The sequence below is a fragment of the Dama dama genome, chromosome 15 (assembly GCF_033118175.1).
Source record: "Dama dama isolate Ldn47 chromosome 15, ASM3311817v1, whole genome shotgun sequence".
Lineage (NCBI taxonomy): Eukaryota > Metazoa > Chordata > Mammalia > Artiodactyla > Cervidae > Dama > Dama dama.
In genome coordinates this window covers 44,257,385-44,283,371 of record NC_083695.1, presented here as the reverse complement: position 1 = coordinate 44,283,371, position 25,987 = coordinate 44,257,385, and the positions used below count along the sequence as shown (strand labels likewise).

General features: G+C 45.8%; 1 protein-coding gene across 5 annotated transcripts in view; it reads right to left on the bottom strand.

Moving 5' to 3' along the window:
- Window positions 1-5,010: 5,010 nt before the first annotated feature.
- LDB3 (LIM domain binding 3) overlaps window positions 5,011-25,987 on the bottom strand; it is a 57,238-nt gene continuing 36,261 nt past the window's right edge. For all 5 annotated transcript variants that reach the window (XM_061163047.1, XM_061163048.1, XM_061163050.1 and 2 more), the window contains 6 exons: window positions 23,183-23,325; window positions 17,603-18,044; window positions 16,013-16,193; window positions 15,306-15,426; window positions 10,320-10,435; window positions 5,011-5,924 (listed from right to left, as the gene is read on the bottom strand). In XM_061163047.1, the coding sequence (XP_061019030.1) occupies window positions 5,835-5,924; window positions 10,320-10,435; window positions 15,306-15,426; window positions 16,013-16,193; window positions 17,603-18,044; window positions 23,183-23,325 (1,093 nt within the window). In that variant the 3' untranslated portion in view covers window positions 5,011-5,834. The remainder of the gene's footprint in view (window positions 5,925-10,319; window positions 10,436-15,305; window positions 15,427-16,012; window positions 16,194-17,602; window positions 18,045-23,182; window positions 23,326-25,987) is intronic.

Here is a 25,987-nt window from a genome sequence, read left to right as displayed (position 1 = left end):
CATCTTCCATCCCTACAACAGAGATTAGCAATTCAGTGAGTGTTCGTGGAGTAAAAAGTAATAATTCTGAAATATTATTCAATGTTAAAAAGACATGAGATATCAAGCCATGGAAAAATATGGAGGAAAATGAAATGTATATTGCTAAGTCAAAGAAGTCAGTCTGAAAAGGCTACAGACTATATGATTCCTACCATATGACATTTTGGAAAAGGAAAAACTATAGAGACAATAAAAAGATGGGTGGTTGTCAAGGGTTAAGAGGGGGAGGGATGAGTAAGTGGAGCACAGTGAATTCTTAGGCAACTATATAGGATATTATAATGGTGGATACATGTCATAATACATTTGTTCAAACCCATATAATGTGCAATACCAAGAGTGAACCTTAATATAAACTACTGACTCTGGGTGATATGGATGTGTCCATGTAGGTTCACTGATTATGACAAATGTAGATTCTGGTGGAGGATGCTGAAAATGGGGGAGGCTATGCCTGAGTGGGGGCAGGGACCATATGGGAAATCTGTATACCTTCTGCTCAATTTTGCTATGAACCCAAAACTGCTCAGGGGCTTCCCTGATAGCTCAGCTGGTAAAGAATCCGCCTGCAATGCAGGAGACTCTGGTTCGATTCCTGGGTTGGGAAGATCCGCTGGAGAAGGAATAGGCTACCCACTCCAGTATTCTTGGGTTTCCCTTGTGGCTTAGCTAGTAAAGAATCCGCCAGCAATGCGGGAGACCTGGGCTGGGAAGATCCCCCTGGAGAAGGGAAAGGCTCCCCACTCCGGTATTCCAGCCTAGAGAATTCAATGGACTATACAGTCCATGGGGTTGCAAAGAGTCGGACACGACTGAGCAACTTTCACTTTCACTTAAAACTGCTCTAAAAATAAAGACTACTAAAAAAGATATACTGCCCAAGTTGTCAATAGCTTTAAGTGTGTAAGGGATCACTGAGTCACATTGCTGTACATCAGAAACTAACACAACATTTTAAATCACCTATACATCAATACAAGTTTTTTTAAAAAGCTGCAGTAATGAAAACAAAAATAATGCTGCTACGAACGTAGGAGTGCATGTATCTTTCAAATTAGGTTTTCTGTGTTCTTTGGATACATACTCAGAAGTAAAATAGCTGGCTCATACTGTAGTTCTATTTTTAATTTTTGGAGGAATACTGTTCTCCACGGTGGCTATACCAATTTATAGTACCACCAGCAGTGTATAAGTGTTTCATTTTCTCCACATCCTCACCAGCATTTATTATTTCTTGTCTTTTCCATAAAAGCCATTCTCCCAGGTATGAGATGATATCTCACTGTAGCTTTGAATTGTATTTTCCTAATAATTAGTGATGCATATCTTTTCATGTGTCTGTTGGCCATCTAAATGTCTTCTTTGGAAAAATAGTTATTCAGATCCTCTGCCCATTCTTTAATCAGGTTGTCTGGCTTCTTGTTGTTGAGTTGTATCAGTTCTGCATGCATTCTGGATATTAATCCCTTATGAGACATACAATTTACCAGATATGGCCTTTATTATGCTGAGGAATGTTCCTGTATACCTGCTTTGTTGAGAATTTTTCTTACAAATGGGTACTGAATTTTGGAAAATGCTTTCTCTGCATCTGTTCAGATGATGGAATGATTTCTAGCCTTCATTTTATCAAGGATGTATCATGCTGATTGATTTGTGGATGTTGAATCATCTCTGTATCCCTTGAATAAATTCTTGATTGCAGCGTATGATCCTTTTATGTTGTTGGATTTGGTTTGCTGATTTTTTTTTAAGGATTTTTGCATCTGTGTTCATCAAAAATATTGACCTACAATTTTGCTCTTCTGTGGTGTCTTTGTCTAGTTTTGGTATCAGGGTAATGCTGATTTTGTGAGGTGTAGAACAAGCAATTTTTATTTGGTCCACAATTCCTCAGTGAAGAGGGAAGAAATTCTGGTATCAGGTAATACTACCAAATTCTGATTCACATGGTTCATACTTCTGGGATATTTGTGTAATATTTATTCTTGCTGCTGGCTTTCCCAGTATATTTTTTCTGGATGAACAAACTGGAGTTTAAAAAATGATGCAAAAAATAAAAATAAAAAATAAAAAATGATGTAGAAGCGAGGAGTTCTGACCCCACTCTATTGCTGATAATAATAACTAACATTTGCATTGAAATTTTCTTCCCAAAGTTACTGTATTTGGCTCTCGAAATAAAATGCAGGTGTTATATTAATAGCTTCATTTTCAGGTAGATAGGCAGGCTTAGAGAGAGTCTTCGGATACCACACTTGTGGTATTAGATCAGCCTTGATCTAAACACTGGTCTTACAATATCAAAGTCCATGTTTATTTCATGGCACCTGGCTGCCTCCCTAGCTGGTTGTGTACATGCTGGGAAGCCACTTCCCCTTTCCAAGACTCAGTTCTTACATCTAGAAAATACCCAGGTGATCTCTTGGATTCTTTCCAACTTTAAATTCTGTGCCTATGAATCTTTTTTTCTCCATCATCTATTTGAAAAATTGCTAAAGCTTTAAAAAGTACTAAAATAAGATTTTATTTCTACTTGTAACTGTACAGCTATTTGAAAATTTGATTCAGGTATTAAAAGTCAAATAAGTTATAAAAAATATCTTTTTCTTTTAAAGTAATGCCTAGAAACAGAACATCTCAGAAAAGAATGAATTGGTCGCGCTAAAGGCCCCTCAGAGGGGCCTTCATGATTCTTAAAAAAAATGCCATGAGGGGATGTTACTCTGAGCTTATTTTAAGACAAAAGGCATGGAAGAAAATATACTTTTCTAGAAATGAAGTTATTTAGAACAGAATAAAAAGAACTAAATACGAAATAGCTAAATAAATAAATCTTTCCAAAAGGAAAAGGCCAAACCTGGTCTTTAGGTTATTATTTACTGGTAAATTCACTTTGTATGCAAAACATCTGTATTATTCATGTGTCCTTCTTGTTCAAACTGCTGTTGGACCACACAGTCAAAAGAGCAAGTGAGTTATTTGTTTTTTCTCCTTAGGGCATTTTGTTTTCTCTCAAACTTATATTTGCAGTCATAGAGAAGTAACCTACTTTTGGTTATCACATGAAAAAACTTTACACAGAAAAATCTGTATTTGCACATCTGTTTGGGGTTTTATTTTGCTAAAAAGAATTCACACAGGCCAAAAACAAAAAACCATGCAAAACATTTTTGTGCACACTTTTACCACACTATATTCCACTTCTGAAATGTTAAAATTAAAAATCCCAAAGCAAGAGTACTTGGGTTGAAAAGTTAACATTATAAAAGCTAGATTCCTAACACAAACACTGTAGACATAAGTCACTCAGTTGCAAAAAGTTAATGTTTATAAATGTTAAATAAATGTCAACAATGAGGAGACAAGAACTGTAGATCCAAAGTGTACTCCTCACCGTGAACTATTAAAACTTGTGTTTGGTGTTGTAGGACATCCATGATGTTAATCTGAAGTAGCTACAACCTTAACCCAACACTATGCCAAACTTAAAAACACTGAGGGAACCATATTAAAAATCACCTCCTTTTCCTGCTACCTTTAAAATGTTTTTGTTGTTGATTTTGGGTTTTGGTAAATAAGAGTCCCTCAGAATATACACTAGCTGTGAAATGTAGAAAAACTGCTTCAATAAATGACTATGATGAAGCTCACCTTTGAGATTTCACTTTTCTTTTTAATGATCATATGCTTTTTAATGGCCACACTTGTGTGTGTGTATGTGTAAAATCTTTTAAATGATATTTTTCGGGAAAAAACTCTAGGGAACTTTATTCCCTTTCCTTGACACCAGTCCCTGATAATTTAATAGTTTTTTGTTGTTGTTGTTTTTTAAGAAAATCTGCCTAGAGCCTTTCTGTACAGTCAGCAACCTCCTTGTCCCTGTGTATTTGAACTTTCCAAAAATAACAGAATGCTTGCTTGCAACTCCTGAAAAATCTCCAGGCACTCCCTGCAGATGTTACTCTGCCTGGTGCTTTATATTCACTTTCTCCCTGCACCAAAGCTAAAGAAGGGCCCTATGGCAGGAGCACATTTACCTCCCTCCTGGTGTTCCCTGGGGGACGTTAGTGGCTTCACTCTTGGAAAAAAAAAAAAACACGGGCCTTCTGTTAGAGACATATCTAGCTGCTTCTTTCTCCCTCAGGTAGAAAGGCAGTCCCCTGGAAGCCTCAGTTCTCAGAAGAAAAAGTAGTCTAATGCATTCTCATAAACATTTCAAACGTGCAAAGAGAAAATCCAAAACAGGAGTGAGGAGAGGGTAGCGGTGATTGGAAGATGGCCTAAATATTGTGCTCAAGTGAGAAACATCCACTCAAACCGCCTCCTTTGATGCTGCGTTCAGTGAGCATAACAGCGCTTCCTAAAAGGGAGAGACGATAACCATTTCCAACCTCAAAAACTAAGCTTCTCTCTTTATCACCAAACAGCTTTAAAATGCTTACTTAACTCAAACTATCACTAATACTTTAAAGAAGTTTGAAGATCCAAGTCTATTTCAATAAATGCTTAAACAATTGCTAGGTCAACTCAGCTCATACTTTTTTCAAAATACTAGCCAAAATGGCAGACGTGTCTATATCAGGCCATCTTTCCCTTCCAGCAGGCAACACAATTGTATACAATCAATGTGCTGCATTTAAAGGAAGACACAAGAATGATGGAGCAGCTCTGAAGTGGAAGGTCCTGCCAGCTCGAGTGTTCTTAACTGAGGCTGGCAGAAAGGAAGGTTTCTCTTTCCCACCCGGAGTTAGGGCATGTCCTCAGCCTGTTCTGCCATCCTGTTTCAAACACTGTCTCTCTTCTTTTCTGCAGGTCATTAAGCCTGTTGAGGGAAGGGATGTTGAAGAGGACTTCAGCAGTGAGCACTCATAGGATTGGGAGTGAAATACATGCACAAGACTAGACATTCATGCTAATGAACCTCATGAAGCCAAATAGGGGCCAAACACAGCCCAGAGTTATTGTGCAATCTCTCACACACAGCAAAGCAAAACTGGAGAAAAACCCAATTCCACTTGCCCACCACAAGTCAAAAAGAAGCTAAGCTTTCTGGGGACATTGGCTGTTTCAGGCTAAAAGAGGGTGGCAGAAGAGCCTTTCTTTCCCTCAGCTGTCTGCAGCGTGAGCCCGATCCTTTCCCGAAGCCCTGTCGATTGCCCAGAGGCTTCCAGAAGACATCCCTCCAATGTCTGGGCTCCCGTGAAAATGTTCAAGCCCGTGCAAGGTCTGAAGTCTGATGCGCCGAGGTAGCTCCATGACGCGAGGAATGGAATAACACTTCCTTTTTTGGTGAGGAAGGCCCAATCGGTCTTAGCTAACAAGCTCTCAGCTATGGCTCTAAAAATACCCTGCAGTGAGAACTGTTTGGCACTTCATTTTGTTTGTCAGAGGAGCTCTAAAGAACTCCACAGAAAGCTTCAGATTCTCCATAACTGCTCTGAGCTCTGTCCCTGCTCTGGTGACCTCAGGGAAGTGTATCGCTTTGGAAAAGTGACTTTTTCTTTTTCACTTTTGAGTTCCTGGAATTCTGTCTTCAACGTTTGAAGTACAATTCCAGTCTTGGATTAATTACTAGCTTGGTTCAGGAATCTTCATTTGGCTTCTAGTCTGAACTATGCAAATACACGATCTGTGTGCAGAAGAAAGGACTAAAATTATACTTCAAAAGGGCTCAGTCGCTTCCTGTCTTCTCCCTTTCCCCCCAAAAAAGAAACATCAGCCTCCTTCAATGGTTTGTTGCAGCAGCAGGAGCAGCTCCCTGCCCGTCCGTATCAGATGCCCTGGGTTCCCTACACGTTGATAGCGTGTGCATGCTTCTTGCACAGGGGTTTGTCCTTCTTGGAGTAGAATGGCTGCCCCTCAAGATTCACGTGGCAGACCTGAGACAGAAAACAGATAGGCATGAAACAGTCCAGGAGAGAGGGGGACATGAGCAAAAGATTTCAGCCATCCTTTTAAGACAAAGCACTGTCACAGACAGATGGGAGAGAAGGCAACAGCCAGCTTCTCCTCACAACTAAAGCAGTATATGCACAGCATTTACACCCAGTTATGTCTGACTCTTTGTAACCCCATTGACTATACAGTCCATGGAATTCCCCAGGCCAGAATACTGGAGTGGATAGCCTTCCCCTTCTCCAGGGGATCTTCCCAACCCAGGCATGGAACCCAGGTCTCCCTCATTGCAGGCGGATTGTTTACCAGCTGAGACATAAAGGAAGCCCAAGAATACTGGGGTGGGTAGCCTATCCCTTCTCCAGCAGCTCTTCCCAACCTAGGAATTGAACCGGGGTTTCCTGCAATGCAGGCAGATTCTTTACCAACTGAGATATCAGGGAAGCCCAAAGAGGTATAGATGGGTTGAACTATTATTAAAGTAAAGACTTCCAAAGAGGAACATGGAATAAACTCAAGTTAAATTAAATTCAATTAATGGCATACAGAATATATTCACAATAAAGGTGATCAATGTGTGTGTTTGCTTAGTCGCTCAGTTGTGTCCCACTCTTTGCAGCTCCATGGACTGTAGCCCACCAGATGACTCTGTCCATGGGATTCTCTAGGCAAGAATACTAGAGTGGGTAGCCACTCCCTTCTCCAGGTGATCTTTCCAACCCGGGGATTGAACCCAGGTCTCCTGCATTGCAGGGAGATTCTTTACCATCTGAGGCAACCAAAGGAGATCAAACCAGTCAATCCTAAAGGAAATCAACCCTGAATATCCATTGGAAGGACTGATGTTGAAGCTGAGGCTCCAACACTTTGATCATCTGATGCAAAGTGCTGACTCACTGGAAAAGACCCTGATGCTGGGAAAGATTCAGGGCAGGAGAAGAAGGGGGCAACAGAGGATGAGATGGTTGGATGGCATCACCAACTCAATGGACATGAGTCTGAGTAAACTCTGGGAGACAGTGAAGGACAGGGAAGCCTGGCGTGCTGCAGTCCATGGGCCTGCAAAGAGTTGGACACAACTTAGTGACTGAACAACAACAATTAAGATGATCAACTGATATTATCCACAGAGGTGATTAATATTTAAAGAAATATAAAATGCCAGAAAAATGATCCTCACTTGGAATTAAAGGAAAAATAAATTAAAACCTCTATGAGATACCTGTTAACCTAGCAAAATAAACAAAACAAAAAACCTCAAAAAGCTCGTCACCTTTAGCCTCATGTGACTAAAGCCAGAAAGTAAAAAAAAAGTGATCAGTCAAAAGCCAACAATATCAAAAGAGATCAGGCCTACTTGTCACTGTTTAGGGACATGTGAATCAGCCCAGCCTTTGGCAAGGGATGTGGCATCACTGAAAAGAAGCCACAAAGAGGTGCCTGCCCTGTACCCCAGTAACACCACTCCGGGTAATTTCATCTTGCAGCAACTATTGCACAGAACAAGAAAGCAATATATGCTCAACTACAAACCAGGTAGTCACTAACATTTCTCTCAAAGGGATGATGATTAAGTTAATTTTTATGGTGCATTTTTCCAATGAAATGCCACCATGAAATGTAAATCAAATATGGCAAAGTATATGCAGGAAAATAGTACATGAAAAAAAAAGACAAAATTATATACCCCCTTGATGACAACATATGAGTGGAGCTTAAAGATGGAAACAAAGCAGAAAGGAAGGAGATCAGTAATATTTGTCAATGTGGTCAAATAAGATACCAGACACTCTGTATACATGATCTCATTTAATTATCACAAAACTTTATGGGATAGGTATGACTTCTCTATTTCACAATTGAAAGTTAAGGCTCAGAAAGGCCAAGTATCTTGCTCAAGTCACAGACCTAGTTAAGTTGTAGAACCTAGGAATCCATATTCAGGTCTGCAAGACTCCAATTCTAAGCTCATTTTCCCCATACCTCACAGCAGAGAGGGATTATGTTTACTTGAAATTGTTCTGGGTTTACAGACTTGTATCAGGGTAGCTCACTAAGCCCATGTCAGGTAGGAGAGCAAGTCCTGATCTTCCTTTCTTACTAATTCTTTTTCAAGTCATCGGAAAATATATGCTCATTAAAAGTGATTTGGGGGAAAAAAAAGTGATTTGGAAATACAAAGTGATGGAAAGAGGACCAAAAAATCCCTGAAAGTTTTCCAATCAAAATATTGCTTTCCAAAAATTAAAACCATGTTCCATTTAAATATAGACAGGTTCATGGGGCATTGAGTGCTACACTGGGCTAGTTTGGGGGAAGGCATAATGGTTCTCTGCGATAATTCTCCAGAGGATGGGAGTGGCCTGGTTTCTTTGAGTAGATCCTGTGGGCAGTGCTGTGGGTCTTTCATACCAGACTGGAACTTATTTGTAATCTCAGACTGAGCAACCCCAAGCTTTACTGCGTCTTCTGGTCTCTCTCTGGGACTTACACCATATCATGATTCTCAGACAAACACAGAAGGCTCGAGGGAGCAGACCCACGCTCACCTTTGTGTGATTTCCTCTGCACATGACAGACTGCTCATCAGCCTGCCCTTAGAGAACAAGCCTTCTGCACCACTGTCTTCCCTGAACCTCTTCCAAGTCTCTCAGATCTTTCTGGAAGTTGGGTAACCAGATTTACAGGCAGCATCTTAGGATTAGACAAGCTATGGCTTGAAGGTAAGGTAAGAGAGCGCTGTACTCTGCTTGCTGAGCTGTGGCTCTGCAGGGGACAACCCCAAAGCCAGTATATTTATACTGTTGTCCCTTTTTGGAGGGGAGGGCCTGATGTAATTATAGGACCCAAAAAGCTGATTAGAGGTGTTCAAAGGGTTGGAAAATCAGTGCTATGGACTGAATTGTCCCCCCACCACTAAATTCACACATTCAAGTCCCAACCCTGAGTACCTCCAGCCTACTCAGAACAGGGAAAGCAGTGACTTTATATGGAAATAGGGTCTTTGCAGATTTAATTAAGGTGGAGGTTAAGATGATGTCATATGGAGTAAGTTGGGCCCTTCATCGGATATGACCAGTTCCTTATAAGAAGAGGAGATGAGGACACAGAGACAGACACCTGTACAGAGGGGAATGTCATGTGAAGACACAGACACACAGAGGGAAGGCAACCGTGTGGCAATGGAGGTTGAGATTGGAGCGACACAACTACAACTCAAGAAACTCCACGCACTGCTGGTAACCACTAGGAGCTTAAGAAAGTAGGACCCTGCTGACACCTTGGATTTGGGCTTCCAGCCCTTAGAACTGGGAGAGAGTAAGAATTTCTGTTGTTTAAGCTGTTCATATTGTGGTACTTTGTCATGGTAGCCTTAGCAAACTAATATACAGAGTGAATACAATGCACCCCACAAATGGGAGGGGATATAGACATGAAGTGTAGAAGTTAAAGTGAATTACAGTGAACTTTATGACTAGGGTTGCTCTATGTCATAAGTCTATAAAAAGTATTCAAGTTTAAACTATATAGATCTTTCACATATTCCTAAAATTTATCTTGAACAGCTCTGGTTAAAAAAAAAAAAAAAAAAAAGCCCTAGTAGCACATTAACTTTCCCAAATAAAGTTGAGTCAATTACAAACTCATATTATGGAGTTTTATCAGGGATAACTATTTTCTAACTCTAATGTGGAGTCTAAGTGTTGGCATGCTCATTGTCATATCCCTTCCCTAAACTAAAGCCCTTGTAAAGAAAATGTCAGTCTCATGGTAAAAATGACCTGGCTATTCAGCAGAAATAAACTGCATGTGGTTAATACTTAATCTAGGACTTATCTCCTGGCAACTGCATATCAAGAACAGGACCATGTAGGAAAATGAAATTATATTTAGTCCTGCTTTCTAAAGGTTCAGTCAAAAGAAATCTCATCTCAGCTTTTCATAGGATTAATCAATAAGCTCTGATCTAATGTTCATGGTGAACATTTGGGGGAAAACCCTTGAATCACGTCATCATATCTTAAACAACTTATAACAATGAGAAGTCATCTGCCTCTATTAAATCCAAACATCATTCGATCCTCACACTTATTGACAGCACTGCTGGTGAGGCAAGCTACTGATTTGCCACATCCTGAGACACTCCTCCGTCCTTAATGAAGTGGAGAGTAACAAAGCCATGTTGGTTTATAAATCATTATTAGTAATAAAGCTTGGCTCAACTGTGACCTATCAAGGCATCATGGTATTTGCCAGCTTTTAAAGAAGATAGAATATTAGAATAACAGTTGAAAGCTATGTGGAGGGTTTGTCATCTGGCCCCAGTTGATCCCTCCAATCCCTTCTCAGAAAGTCATAACACCAAGCTAAAAACATACTGCGCAAATGAAGCAGGTGTCATGCCAGGTATGCCCCAGGGCTTCGATAAACTTGTCACCAGCCTCCACAGGGAAATCGCAGCCGTGACACTTGGTGCTGAACAGATTGATGTAGTCTGAAATGAAAGGCAGAGTAAGGACCAGTACCGACCCAGTACCAGAACAACCCCAGATCACTGAGCTTGAGGCAGTAATGAAACCTAATTGGTTACTTGTCATCTTACACACAAAATTCTCAGTTATATGACTGGTTTTTTCCTTTTCCAATAATTTGCACCGGGGTTTTGCAGATTCAGGCTAGTCACCACCCTGTGCTGGTTTGATTTGCAAACACTTTCTGGAACTGCCATTAACTTTCTGCAGGGTGATTTTCTCCTCTGCCTCTGTCACCTCTTATGGCCCGAAGAGACCAATCCCCAAAAAGAAAAAGCAATCCTATTTCCCAGCAACTATGCTTATTTTGGAGAAATGAGAGCCTTTAACATTTTTTTAGAGTTAGGGAATGTTCTTTGCTTGGTTATTCTTCTGTCATGAGGTATCTGTGTTGATAATAAATTTTCACTACAAGAAACAGTATTTGAGTTACTTTGTCAGAAGTAATTCCCCTCCCCCAGCCAAGAGGATAATAATACCAAATATTATTTATGTAATGCTTTACAGTTTACCAGGAATCCTCACATAAATGGTCTTATTTGCTAGTATCTCAATGTCAAGGTCTATGTATTAGTTTTCTTTGTACTCCCAGCACAATGCCTGGCACACAAGTTGGTACCCAACACATGTATGTCAAATGAATGAATGAATCAATAAATCAATGACTTGGGAAAAAAAAGATAAATCAATGAATGAACTTAATCTTTGCAAGATTACTTTTGTTTTGTTTTTTTGGGTGAGGAAACTGAGGCTCAAGGAAGTAAAGGCTGTAGTCAGAGCCACATGGATGAGACAGCAAGCCAGGTCCCAAGCTTCTCAGCCACAGGTTGTCCTGGCTGAGTCATGAGCAGCACTCCCACTGCACTCACAGTAGAACTCTTCCAGATTCTTCTAGAAAATCTTGATGCCTTTTACAAAGTCCCCCTAGAAGTAGACTTGTCTTTCCAGCTCTGCCACAGTTGGCTTTTTCTCATAACGATTTTCTGCTCTGATCTCCTTGTGGAAAGTGTACCTGATCACTGTCTTAGGACACTACCGAGAGTCAGCATGTAGTGGGGGCTATGAACTTGGATTCTGAAGAAAGACAGACCTGGGCTCAAATCCCACCTCTATACAGGATTTGTTCAAATCTGGGGCAAGTCACCTAACTTCTTAGTGTCTCAACTTTTTCATCTATATAATGTGAGTAACTACAGATTAAATATGATAAAGTATGTGAAGTACTAGGCACAAAAAATGTTGGCTCTTATTTTGAATGCGTTTAAGATGATGAAAGGAGGGAAGAGAACATGATTTGAGTACCTACTACGTGCTAGTACAAGTGCTTTTTTATGTTTCCTGTTTAATCTTCACAGTAGCTCTGCAATGAACTATTATTTTCATTTTAAAGACAATGAACCTGGCTGTAGCAGTTCCATCACGCAAGTGGTCAGCAGCCTGCTGGACTCCAAAGGTCATCCCTTCTCCCTGACTTCACACTGTTTCCAGTTATCTATGTGCCATGAAGCTTTGATAAGTTATATCTCTTGCATATTTTTTCCAATGTATGGTTTCCTCTTTGGGGTTTAATTATACTTTGTCATGCAAATACTCTTACATACATCACAAGCCATCAACCTTGTTTCTGATAGAATACTTAATTTCTTTAGTAGGCAAAACTTGATTGCCTCACCAAGGGAGGAACACATCATTCTGCTTCCTTAAGAGAGTTATGGCAAGTTTATGGTTCACTCTGTGCTCTGTAGGAACTTACTAGTGTGTGATGAGAAGCAGGACTACAGGCCAACCTACCTCCACTTGAGAGCAAGCCCTGCACCCCACTTGTGAGTTCTCTTTCATTCTGCCCAGTTGGTCTCCAGATGCCCTGGATTCTTTCCTTCATCTTCGTGCCCCTTTATGAACTGGGTCCTGCGCTCAGAAATCCCTCCCCACTTTGTCTACCTGAATCTCTGCAATCCTTCGGGCAGCCTTCCTTCTAGGAAGACCTCATTCCCCTCCCACCCAAGGGAGATGAGACAGCCTTCCTGAGGGCTTCTCCCGGACTTCTCTCCCTCCCCATTCATTCGTCATCCACCTGTCTATTCATTATCCCTTAACTGTCCATCTATGTGCCAGCATATCGGACGTTGATGGGTCTGCTTGAGGTTTTTCAGGGCAGCGACCCTCTTCTCTATGCTTAGGGCCCTTTATAGCGACTGGCACACATTTGATGGTTAAATGATGAACAGACAAAGATATGTTTCAAGCAACCTTGTTAAATTTGATTCCTTCTTCTGTTGTGCAGCCTGGTTTTTTTTCCCCACAGATTAAGCTCTTGCTTCCCTGGTGGCTCAGACGGTAAAGAATCTGCCTGCAATGCGGGAGATCCAGGTTTGATCCCTGGTCGGATCTGATTTCCAACCTGGGTTGGAAAATCCCCTGGAGAAAGAAATGGCAACCCACTCCAGTATTCTTGCCTGGAGAATCCCCACGGACAGAGGAGCCTGGTGGGCTACAGTCCATGGGGTTGCAAAGAGTTGGACACGACTGAGCGACTAAGCACAGTAACAGCACAAGCTCTTGCAAGGGCTTGAATTTATTTCTGGAATATCTAGTCCTGTCTACCGATTAATTTTGCTTTGTTTTGTTTTAAATTTGTCTTGGCACTATCTGGAGAACTGCCACTTTGTTTTGGAATTTGATATCACAGGTCTGACTCTAATACATTGTTAATTAATTATTTATTTATTGGCCTCACAGCCAATGTGGCATGTAGGATCTTAGTTCCCCAACTAGGGATGGAACCTGTGCCCTCTGCATGAGCAGCACAGAGTCTTAACCACTGGACGCCAGGGAAGTTCCCTCATATTTCCCTATAATAATAAAAAATGACAAGGTCAGAACCAAACACAATATCCTGTGGTATTATATTGGGGACCTTCCTCAAGGCTGACTCTGATATTTTATCTCAAGGGTAGGTTAACCAACCAGGCTTGATTTTACTGCACTATTGGGTCATCTAGCTCTCCTTTTATTACTTTTTTCATTAAGAGTGTCACTATCACATTCAACAAGCATACTAAATTTCTAAAGCTCTTGCTAGAATAAAAATCAGATTGTGTTACTTCTTTACTTTAAAACATCTCAGTGACTCCCACTTCTTAAGGGCCTGGTTTCAAACTGTGCTCCTTGGAGAGGTGTGGGTCTCCCGAAGCCATTAGAGGGAGGATGCCTGCCTATGGGCAGGCGTTCTGTCAAGACCTCTGTACCGACTATCTCAGTTAATCCTCAACAGCCTCTGCGAGTTAGGTGGGGAAAGACAGATTCAGAAAGGGTAAGCGTCTTGTCCATCATCACACTGCCTGGAAGTGGCCCCTGAGGGACTTCAGTCAGGGTCTCTGGGGGTGCCTGGGGTTGAAACTAAATCTGCTTCCTTGCAGTATTTTCTTAACACCTTAAGACCCTTTTTACTCAAAATATTATTTTTGAAAATCTTTTTGGGGGGATTGCTAGAAGAGCAGTGGGAAGAGTATAGATCTGTTATTCTTTCACAAGCCTCAGATATAAATTGTGGCTTATCATACATTATGAAAGTTATAATGCTTTTGGCTGACTAATAATAGCAATTTGTATTGGTACCATAGCATTTTTTTTGGACAACCCCACGGCATGTGGGACTTTAGTTCCCAGACCAGGGATTGAACCCGTGTTCCCTGCAGTGGAAGCACAGAATCTTAATCACTGGACCACCAGGGAAGTCCTGGTATCACAGCACTTTTACTAATTATCAACCATCATCATTTCCTTTTAAGAAGGGAAAAGACAGGTGCGACATTCTTCCTTTCACTGATACGGAAACTGAGGCCAGAATGACTGAGTGACATTTAAAGTCATCCAATGAACCTTAGAGCTGGAAAGAGAATTCACCAGTACCTCAGAAACCAATAAGTTTCTTTTATAATTTATTGTCAAGGGGAGGAAAAATGCTTTATTTTGTTTTACTTTTCCCCTTGAGGAACTGAAATGTTTTCCCCTTTCTGGTTTTAAAGTAAACTAACTTACCGTGTTTTTTTTTTGCCCTCAAATTTGCTACCCAGTCACTGCAGCTCTGTTATTCGTCATAATCAGCATGTTTCCTTTTCCCTCTTCTACTTGGTGCTGATCTGCTAAAGTTCTATTGTCTTAACTTTCATGTTTATGTTACCTTTGTTGGAACCTGCCTCAAATCCTTACCTGAGACAGGCTATGAATAAATGAGTGTGTAAGTGTCAGTGAGTGAGTAAATAGCTAGTTAACCAGGATGCCCAACTCTAACAAAATGCTTTGTTTTCAGAATTTACCATAACTGACTCCAAGTTTTAAGATAACATATAGTATTTTGGGGGATTAGAGAAACTCTGAATTCAGACAGCAGATGGCAGGACCCTGAAGGAACATCCAAGTCTGGTAAACATCATAGGAGCTGGGAGGGGACTTGCACATACTTGCTACTTGACGAATTTCATACTTTCTCTGAGTTTAATCCTCACCACAGCTCTATGAGGCAGGTGCTGGTCTTCCCCTTTTGCAGATGGGGAAAGTGAGGCTCAGAGAATTTTAGTAACTCATTCAGGTTTACAAAACCAGCCTGAGGTGGAACCTGGAACAAACGCCAGAGCCAAAGCCTTTTCAGATTAGGCCTCGTGGTCTCCAGTTCAAAATCATCTGAAAGGTTTCCTAAACGGTCACAAGATGCCAACTTGGGGTCCACATATTTGGTGCAGGGAAGGTAGCAGAGACTGAATGTCTGTGAAAGGGAACTCCTAACCCCTTTCTTCCAGACTGTGGGGCCTCCCCATAGCACAGAGGTCCTACCTTTCTCACAGTAGGGCTCCCCATCTTCCATGTGGAAGAGGCTGTTCCCGAAGGGCTTCTTGCAGGCTGCACAGACGAAGCAGGTGGTATGCCACGTCTGCCTCAAGGCATGCATCACTTCCTGGGGAAAAGAGCCTCAGTTCAGGACAGAAAGATCCAGCGGGGAGAAGGAGGCAGGCTTGACGGCCACACCAGGCCTCGGTCACTGCAAGAATGTCCCATCAGGGAGCAGGACAGGCAGCCCAGGAAGCGGGCCTCAGACACATCGAGGAAGGTTAGGGGTGGCAGACGAGGGGCTCCTACTCACATGCTGGGTGCGAGGTTCTGTGTGTGCTCACAAAAGCTGTGATGCTTCTCCTCCCACTAAACTTGGGAGGGAGGCTGCTTATTACTGCCCTTTTACCAAAGGGGCATCAAGTGTCAAAGCCACACAGAGGTACATGGTGAGGCGATTTGCTTTTCAAAAGCTCCCCAAGCCACTTCTAGCTATGTGGCCCAGGGATACAATCATCTCTCATTTCAAGTTCATTTGTTCCCTAGTTCATTGGTGGCAAACCAACGCCCTTTTAGGATAGAAATGGAGTTGTTCTTGCTCTGTTAGCACAGCGACTGCTTGGCTTCCAAATGGGACCCCACAACATTGGGGAGGAGGAGAGACTGGTTGGAAAACAGACAAGGGTCTGAGGAGAAGAACGCTGCCCACTTACCCCCATGATTTTGGTGTTACACTTGGCACAGACTGGGGCAAAGAACTGCTCATAACACCGCTCACAGTACACGTTGTTCTGCTCCTCCACAAAGCATACATCTGCCAGGGAGGTCTTGCAGTAGGCACAGTTGAACTCTTCTGGATGCCAGGAACGGCCCATGGCTACCAGAAAGGGGCCCCTGGGAAAGCAGAGAACAGTATCTCCTAAGCAGCCCCAAAAGCTTAAGACCAGGTATTTAAAAAACTCCCCAAAATATTCATACTTTGACCTTGATAACCCAACTTTTGTGACTGTTCTAATGAAATAACAGGAAATTCAGATAAAGCTCCATGAAAAAAGATGAGGTTGCATCACTTACAAAAAAAGAGTAATGGGGAGGCAACTCAAACATCCACTTCTAGGGGACCCAGTGAGTGTATTATGGGATATCCATTCAGTTGAATACTTGTAGTAAGAAGAGCCATGATGATGGTGCTAATGGCTAACATTTATTAAGTGCTTACTCTCTGCCAGGCACCATTCAAGAAGAAATTTGCATTTATTAGTGTGTTTAACTCTCACAACAACTCTATGAAGCAGGTACTATCATGATACCCTTTTTAGATATGAAAACTGAGTTCAGATGTTAAGTAAGTTGTTCAAGGCTATAGGGCTGTTATGGTAGACCCAGGACACAGCCCTGGATCTACATTAGTAGTCAGAACAATGAGACTAAAGAAATGCTTTATATTTTAATTTTTACTTTTCTGAATTTTCTAATTCTTCTCTAATGAGTATATTCTTTCTGTTGTTGTTTGGTCAACCAAGTTGTGTCTTAACACTTTCGTGACCCAATGGAATGTAGCCTGCCAGGCTCCTCTGTCCATGGGATTTCCCAAGCAAGAATTCTGGAGTGAACTGCCATTTCCTTCTCCAGGGGATCTTCCTGATCCAGGGATTGAACCCACATCTCAAGCATTGGCAGGTGGGTTCTTTACCACTGAGCCACTTGGGAAGCCCCATATTCTTTCTAATGATACTTTATTTTTAAATAAAAGTATATTTTTCATATACATACGTTCACCCTCCCCCCCCCACACATGCACATACTATAAACATATTATATTCAAAAAGTACCACCCATGATCCTTGGCTTCTAAGTATGAAATGACTTGTTTTCCTTTCAGTGCGGCAGATGGCCACCAAAACCCTGAGCAGCACAGGCCTGACTGTGAACAGAGTCAGAAACAGCCCCAAAGGAAAGCTGGGTCAAAACCAGCACTGTCAGCCAGCTTGCAACAGGCCTAATAAACCTACCAACCAGACTTGCAATTCTCAGAACCCAGCCTTAGCCCAAGGGGGCGGTGCTGGCACAAGCACCACACTGGAGCTTTACCCACTTACCTCATGGAATCCTCCCAACTCCCTGGGGAAGTGGGTGTCACACAGGTATAGAAGCTAAAGCTCACAGAGGGTTAGACCAGAGACGGCTAGCAAGAGGGACCTGAGGCTGCCCTGCATGTAGCCTTCTCTCTGTGCCTCCCTCCCTCCCGTCCCCCTTGCCCTGCCAGGACCCCAGCACAGGGGCACAGTGGGATCTGACCTTACCGGATGATGCTGTTGCAGTGGCCACAGAGCGGAGTCCGGCTGCTGGCTGGGAAGCGCTCGGCCCTCTGGACCGTACCCCTGGCAAGGGGGGACACCTGGGGGGCCGGTGGTGGCGGGGTGTAGGCAGGGGCCCCTCGGGGCAGACTCTGCTTGCTGATAGTGGTGGTGCTCTTGCCAGGGGCAAACTTCTGAGAGAAGCTGTCGTCTGTCACCCATGGGGGACGGCTGGCAGACTCCGCAGGGCCCCCACTATAGGGTGTTGGATTATAGCTTGGGGCTGGCGAGGGGTTATAGGCTGGTGCTGGGGAGGGGGAATAGGTGGGAGCGGGGGAAGGGGTGTACGCAGGGGTAGGGGATGGGGTGTAGGCAGGGGCAGGGGAGGGCGTGTAGGGGGTTGGACTGTAATTGGCCCCCGGGGATGGGCTGTAGGTAGATGCAGGCACTGCAAGCCAAAAATATCCAAAGAAAAATGTGTTAGGAATTCATTTCTCCCAGCTTCCCCCAACCCCAGCCAGAGAACTGCAAAAGACAACTTTAATATTAGAGTGGCACAATTCCAGTTTTTACACAGAGATGCGTCCCGAGCTTCTTCATGGCCTTGATTTGAATTTGCAGCAAGGAGCCAAGGGAGATAAAGAGCCATGGAGCAGAGCCCTGGGGAGCTTGGACAGGGCTGGGAAGGGATAGAACTATAAATATCTGCAGCTGTGCGGGGTGGGGCTCAGCCAGGCCTTGGCTGCCAGGAGCCTGCCGGAGACAGTGAGTGGGGGCAGGGGGTGCGGGCAAGGGTTGTATCTGGATCCCCTGGGCTGGAGAGGGTGAGAGTGGGTCATTTTGGCCTTGACTGGAAGATGCTTTTGTTTGTACTCTGACCAGTGATTTGACATCTGAAATGCCTCAATCGTATATGTTTGCTGAACCTGGACCTAGTCCAGTCTTTGAGACAAAGCAGATGACTGGACAGTTAGGTTTTCAAGTTTAGATTCCAGGTTTAGTTGCAATCGTGTTTTGTTTGTTTGTTTTTTTAAAAGCGTGGCTCAATGTGTAATTGGGGAAAGTCCATTTGGTTTGAATTGGGGTGGTGGGTCTTGAAGACATCATTCAGAGGAAGGCTAGACAGAGATGCTGAAGTTACATGGCCCAGGTCTAGCTGCTTCTTCAGCCTGTGGTTGCTTCTGGGGGACCCAAGCTCCCCCGCCCCACTTTGATGGAAACTGAGAGTGTGTCTGAGTGTCTGTTAGAGGTTACCTTCCAGTGCAGAAGGAAAATTCCCTGCCCTGCTTCTGGAACCCCCTCCTCTAGCTCACTGAGAGCTGAAAACCCTTTTAGGGTAGCAACACAAAGGAGCAAAGCAGCTGCTCACCCAAAGACCTCCAAGGTCTGGGCCTCAAAACCCAGGTTTCTAAGTTCTGCCTCTCACTGTGAAGCTAGCAGAGGCAGACCCAGCTGCGCCTGGCACACCTGGTTTAGCCAGCCTTCACTCCTAGGCAGGGAGGTTCCAGATGCCTCACCTCAGCTCACAGTTTGCTCCTCTGGAAAGAGGCTTTATTCCTTCTACCCCAGGAAGTGTGTCAGGGCAGTCTCCCTCCCCATCCCTGCATCAGGCCTGGTGAATGGCTTATGCTGAAAGGTGCAAAGGCAGCCCTCAGCAGGCTCCAGCCTGGAAAGGAAGGTCATTCTCAGAGCTGAAGTTCCTGGCCTGGCCTCTGGTCTCTCCCCACCTGGTTCCCCTGGATTAATCTGCTGCTCCAACCCTGTACCTTCTGCTCCCAGATGATTGGCCCTTCAGAGCTGGGTGACATGGAAACCCTATTGCTGGGAATGGATAGGGACCAGGCCTGTGTTATTGAAAGCAGAAGGGATAAAACCCTCCACAGCCCTGCCCTAGAGCCATCCTGGGAGTGAGGCTAGCTTCCAAAGGTAAAACTTTCTCCATAAGGAATCTTCTTCCCACTTACTAAGAGGATAGGCTAGGCACCTAACAAGTGAACTGGGTAGTCCTCTTTATAGTTGAGGTGACTGAGCCTCAGACAGAGCTAGTAAGCGGTACAGTGAGTCTCCAAAACCATTCTTTCTATCACCCCAAGCTGCCTCTGTAAAAAAACACAAGTCTGATTTCCAGAAGATTTGGTTGTACCATGTTCTTAGGAGTACCTATCAACCTGGAGGAGACCCCATGGTCTGGCAATGTAGCACAGTCATCAAGAGCCCTGGGTTCAGGGCCTCACTCTACTACATCCTGGCTGTGTGTCCTTGGGCAAGCTCCTTAACATCTCTAGGCCTGAATTTCCTCGTCTAAAAATGGCAATAATAATTCTTAGTACCTTATTAGGAGGATTAAGGGAAATAAGAACCATAAAGGCTTAGCCTAGTACCTGGCATTGTGTATATGTCACTACATGTTGGTGAGGATGGTGAGGTGAGTGACTCCTTGGTCTCATGGTCCAGATGAACTGGCAGCTCAGCTCACAGCTTGATCGTGACGTCACCTGAAGGACCCCAGCCCAGGCAGACTGTAGGATTTAGAGGATGGGAGATGTGACCTAATCCTAATACTGTGTTATCTAGTACATAGTCCTAATGTGGCCATTAGCACTTGATATGCAGCTAGTCCAAACTATACTATAAATATAAAATACACACCAATTTTTAAAGACTTAGTACAAGAAGGTAGAATATCTCACTAATAATTTTATATTGATTGATTATACTGATTAAAGTGATACTTTGAATATACTGAGTTAAATAAAATATATTTAAATTAATTTCACCTGCTTCCATATACTTCTTGTAAATTTATTTTTAATTGAATATATACTTTTTTAAAAATGTAGCTACTAGAAAACTTATTGTTACCAGATAGTGCCATCCTAATCTGGACAACAGTTACCAAGTACTGCCTATTTTCACATGCCAGGGCCTTTATGTGCATTATTTTATGTAATACTTGCTGCAATCCAATGAGGCAGATAATAGTCTCTAGTCCGTTTTACAGAAGAGGAATTGAGGCTTGGAGAGCTTATGCAACACCGCGCTGAAACTGGCGCTCAGGCTGCAGGACTCAACCCCAGATCCCTGCTTAACCACTCCCCAGGCAGAAAAACAGGCTTTAGCACGCCCCTTCCAAATCTGGCCCTAGCCCACTTTTCCAACTTCTCTCTAGCAATACTAACCCTATTGCCTCTGCCAGGCGGTCTTTCTCTTCCCTCATCTGGAAGGCCTTCCAGTTCCATGATTCACTCCCTTTTTCTAAACCCCAAGAACACGAAGGTCTCAGCAGGTCAGAGGCACGCTGGCATCTGGGCATAGTGGGCTGATTCCTTGCCCAAGAGTCCCCCGACACCCCCCACCCCGCTACGAGCTAAGGCCCTTCCCTCCTTCCCGGCGCAGGCCATCAGCTTCCCTCCGCCATCAGGAACCCGGTGAAGATCGGGGCGCAGGGAGCCGCTTCTTCACAGTTCTCTTCCCTCTGCGCCCTTCAGCCTGGCTGCCCCCGCCATCCCCAACGTGCCAGGAGAGAGACTTGATATCCCATCTCCGAGCCCGAGGCTGTTGCTATTTCTGCTTGATGGAATGAAGCCCGTCCAAATTAGAAGGTGATATTTCATCTCTAATTGGCAAGTTCAAAAGGCTCCTATCGCACTCGGCGGCTCGGGAATGTGTAATTAAACAAGGTGATTTCTGACTCACTCCAGGTCGGCCCGGCTCCCCCGAGCGCCTGGCCCCCACCCGGCCCGCGGGCCGACGTGGCTTCCCCCGGCCCGTGTAGGGGCCCCTCCGCCCTTGGTCCCCTCCCGGGCCCCAGGTGCTCCAGGGAGCGGCCGCCCGGTCTCGGCGCCGGCGATAGGATCCGGGTCGCGAACGCCACGGTCGGCCCGGAGGAGCCTTCGTGAGGAGCTGCGGCTTGGGCTGCCCACAGGCTCTCCGCCCTCCCCGGGACCGGGGTCGGGGTCGGCAGAGACGAGATGGGGAGAGGCCCCGGGCCCATGTTTCCCCGTATCTCCCCGGGCCGCCTGCCAGCCTCCTGGGGACTCCACCCTCAGAAGGGGCGGAGGCAGGCCGGCTCCGGCGCGAGCCCGCCTGGCTGCTTCCTTCCCCCCCGGGCAGGAATGAGTTAACGTCTGCTCGGCCTGGGAACGCGGCAGAGGCCCGCAGCTCCGGGGCTCCGGCACGTCTCGCCCGCCCCGGCTCCAGTCCCGGAAGGAGGAGGGGGGCACCCGACGAGCCAGGCGGCGCGCGCCACTGGAGCCGTGCCGCCCCCTGGCGGGCCTGCAGAAGAGAGCCGGCGGCCCGGGCGGGGGCGCCGAAGCCCAGGGCCCGCCCCGGAAGATGCCCTTAAGGACCCACCTGGGAGGGCAGCCCGGGCCAGGGCGGAAATAGCCACCCTGCGCCCCAATAGAGCCTGACCTCCTTTCGCAGCTGCTCCTCCAAACTCCTTATCACCCTCCCTCCTGTGCTCCCCATCGCTGCAAAGCAACTACTTCCTCCAGCGCCATCCGAGATTTTTTTACCCTCACAGCCGGCTGCAAATTGCTCCCTAATAGTGTGGACTTTTAACCTCAGAACTCTTGTGTTCTCCCTTCTCAAGAGACAGCGCAGGGCACCTCCTGTGTACCAAGCACTGTCCTGGGGGCTTCATTCCCATCCCCAGAGCATCAGGTGTACATAACATGCCTGTTTTTTAAAAGAGGAAATACAGGTCTGGGAGATGAAGTACTTTACCTTGGATAGCCGAGCAGGACCCGGCAACGGAGTCTGATGCTAAAGCTACTTCTACCACCCACACTCGACCCTGCTGTCAGAGTATGTTTTATGAAACAGATGGCTGTTCATGGCTCCTCTGCCCTACACATCAGGTTAACGCCCCAAACAAGGCTCCTCCTCTCAGTCCCTGTCTCATCTTCCCTTAAGTTCACTGAGCATGCCGGAGGGGCATGCCGGTGGAGATAACTAAGCCAGCCTGAGAACTGCCCTGGAGCTCTGGGGAGCGGGCCAACTTTGCCTAGGAAAAGGGAGGACATAGGCTGAGCCCTTGGCTCTGCAGTGACGAGAATGGGGACCAAAGCAATAGAAGAGACAACCAGCGAAGCCAGTCATTGGCAGACCCCTTGTGGGCCCCTCTCCCGCCCGTCACATGTGCTTTCCATGCCTCTAGTTAGCCTGTCCCAGCTGAAGAAACCAAAGACCAGACAGGTGAGCAGCTTGCCCAGCATCACATTATGCAGTAGGTCTGTCCAAAGCCCGTGGTATTTTTGTTATAGCTCCGCATCCCCTGGCTTGAATCAGACCCAGACTCCTGGAGGAACAAGATCCTCCCCCCTAAACCCTCTCTTGCTCACTTGGAGCCTGCAACTCTCCAGGCAGGAAATGTCTTGAGATCTAGGAGGCTCCATCACTGCCTGACATTGCCCATCTGTCTCTGCAGTGCCAGAGACAATTTCCGTAGGATTCTGGCCCATAATTGGAAGAAGGAAGGATGAATGTCATTAACCACCATCCTTCTGGGGGATGTGGCTTTAGAGCTGACCCCTGGAGCCCATGCCCAGGCTAGACAGCCTCCCTTCCCAATCTGCCTCTCACCTGGCTGGTAGACAGAAGGCCGGATGCTGGCAGTGGTGACAACCCGGGGCTTGGGTGCAGGGGCAGCTGGGGCCTCGCTGTATGTATGGGCAGCAGGTGCTGGAGAGGTGGCCACAGCGGGACTGTAGGCAGAGGCCTGGGGCCTGGAACCAAGTGGGGAAGAGTTAGCAACCAGAAGGACAACCCCTCCCAGGCCCTGGAGCCTACAGCCATGGCAGGCTGGCTCCCTGATCTTTAAAGAGGCTCTGTAAGGAGGAAACCTGACAAAGATGTGCCTGGGGAGCTGCCGGAGGCTGTGAAGAAAAGACCAGGAGGTCTTAGAGGGAGAAAGCTGCTCTTTGGGTGCTAAGTCTTGGTGAGTCTGGTGAGAGCAGCAGAGACACTGTGAAAATTACAGCCCGTTGCTGGTGCTACCACCTTAGCAGAGGGAGGAAAGGTACCAGTCAGACAAGAGGATGATGGGAAACCCGTCACCCCTTGTGGAGGGACGGAGGGATGGGGGTGGGAAGATGGGACGGGGAAGGAGGTAAGAGGCAGGAAAGAGGAAAGATGGAGACAGTCAAAGCTACCTCCCAACCTTTTGGGGCACCTCACAGCCTCAGACCACCTGGCTTCCTCCCCTCCCCCTTTCTATTGTTGTGGAGGGAGCAGCAAAATCTCAGGTTTCTGGGTAAGAATGCTCCAGGGAGGGGAGGTCCGGAGAACACCCCAACCCCCAACATACACAGAGGCTCTTCTGTATAGAATTCCTGTTGCCCTCCTCCCACTGCGTTAGCTGCCAAGAGGCCCAAAGCAGGCCTTTCCCACTTATGACCCAGGGACCCTGGGACCAAAGAGATGGAAAAAAGTAACGTATCTCCTCAGGAGATGCTGTGCTTGGCCTCTCCTCTTAGAGAACTAAAGACTCCAAGAGCTCCTGCAGCTAAGCAGCCTGTTCAATGTTGTCTGATTCAGTGTTTCCCAGTTCCATTTGCCTGTGAAATCCCTCATCTTTTCTTCATTTTAAAACTTAACAGAAAAGAAAAAGAAAAAGAAAAAAAAGGGGGCAGGGCGGAAAAAAAAAAAAACCAAAACTTAACAAACACTTTACAGAACATGTCTGAAAGATGCAGAAAATCTCTGCATCTTTCATGCACTAATGGGGATGACATGACCCACACCCAGGGAAAATGGGACATTGACAGGGGTGTGGAGAAATGAGCCCCTGGAAATATACTGCCTCCTGCTTCCTGTCTTCCTTCCCCCTTATGGGCCCAGGGCCTGCCCATCTCTGCTGGGGTCATAGGATAAGGGAGTACCATCCTCTCTGGGGCTCTGTGAGGGGGTTGCCCTGAGCTTAGAATTTACCACCAAGCTCCTGAATGGATCCAGAAGGGTCCGGGTGCTGCCCCAGACAATTAGTTAGAATGCGTCTCAGAGAGCCAATGTGCTGGACCTGGGGGCTTGTCCTGCCAAGTTGTATTTCTGGTTGAGTGAGAACACTGTCTCCCCTCTCTGGGCCTGCCCTTCTCTGATATATCCCTGTTAAGACCCATGGAGTAGCAGCCTCAGTGGAAGAAGAAAACGCCATGTCCAAATGGTGCCCAGCTTCCACTGTGGTAGAAGACGACCAAGGGTCAGTTGGTCTTAGTCAGACTCTCCCACCAGTGGAGGATGCTTTCCTAGCACCCCAGGAGCCACAGGTAATCTGTCTGAGATTGGTGCTGGGGGAGCAAGCAGAGGCTTAAGATATCCAGCAAGAATTCTGAGGCTATGTTGGGTGTCCATTTGTCTCCCACTGGCTCCCTCTAGCACCACTCCAGCCCATGTAACAAGGAGGGCAGATAGCTGGGGCCAGAATGAGGTTCCCTGCCCCCCTCTGCTCTAGCCTGAAGCTGGCAGCCCTCCATGGCTTTCTCCACTCTCCACCCAGGCTTCACATCTCTTTGTAAGGCAAAGTGGAGGGAGGGTTTGCTCTGTTGAGGGGGTCCCGAGGCCCCCCAGACAAGGAGGCCTGGAACGTGGTGCTGGAGCCTGCCTTTGAGCAGGGCTGGGGCTAGACTGTCCATGGGACTCAGGCATCTAAAGTCTTCCCCTCAAACTGGGGTGGCATCTTCTCACTAGATAGTAGGGACCTGTCTTATCCCCCTCAAAGTTTATTCTTTGTGCAGGGAGCAAGGCCTTTACTTAAAGAGACTCCGGCGTGCAGAAGGGAAGCAGCTTGCTAAGTGCCCCCAGGACGCTGGGATATGAGGACCCTGGAAGCCTGGGCTAGGCTTACCCTTGATACTTGAGTTGGGTTGGGGAAAGGCTGGGCTCAGCATTACCTGGGTCACTGTGAAGCCAGGTGGCAGAAGCTGGGCACACAGGCCACTCTGCCCATCCTTCATCCTGGCTTCAGGCTGCAACAGGGAACCATGTACCTTGACCTGCTGAAAAGGTGTCCTTTTCAGCAAAACCCTGGGAGGGGAGTGTGGAGACTGGGAAAGCTGGCTCTGACCCCAAACACCAACTTGGCAGCTCCACACAGCCCAGGAAGAGCTGGGCCTGCCCGGCCTGTTACACTGCCTGGCCACTCCAGAATGACCTGTCCAGCCTTCCCCCTCTGCCTCCTGACACCTCCCCTCATCCTTTTCAACACCTCCCTTCCCCTGCCTTTGCTGAGTATCCATGAGGGCAGACAGGAATGCAGTAACTTGCAATACTTGAGAGCATTTTATGTGCTGGGTGTTTTACGTACACTTTTTCTATCCTGACCCTATAAAATTATGGACATTATGCATTAATGCATTGTGCATTAATGCCTTAGGAGATGAGGAACCTAAG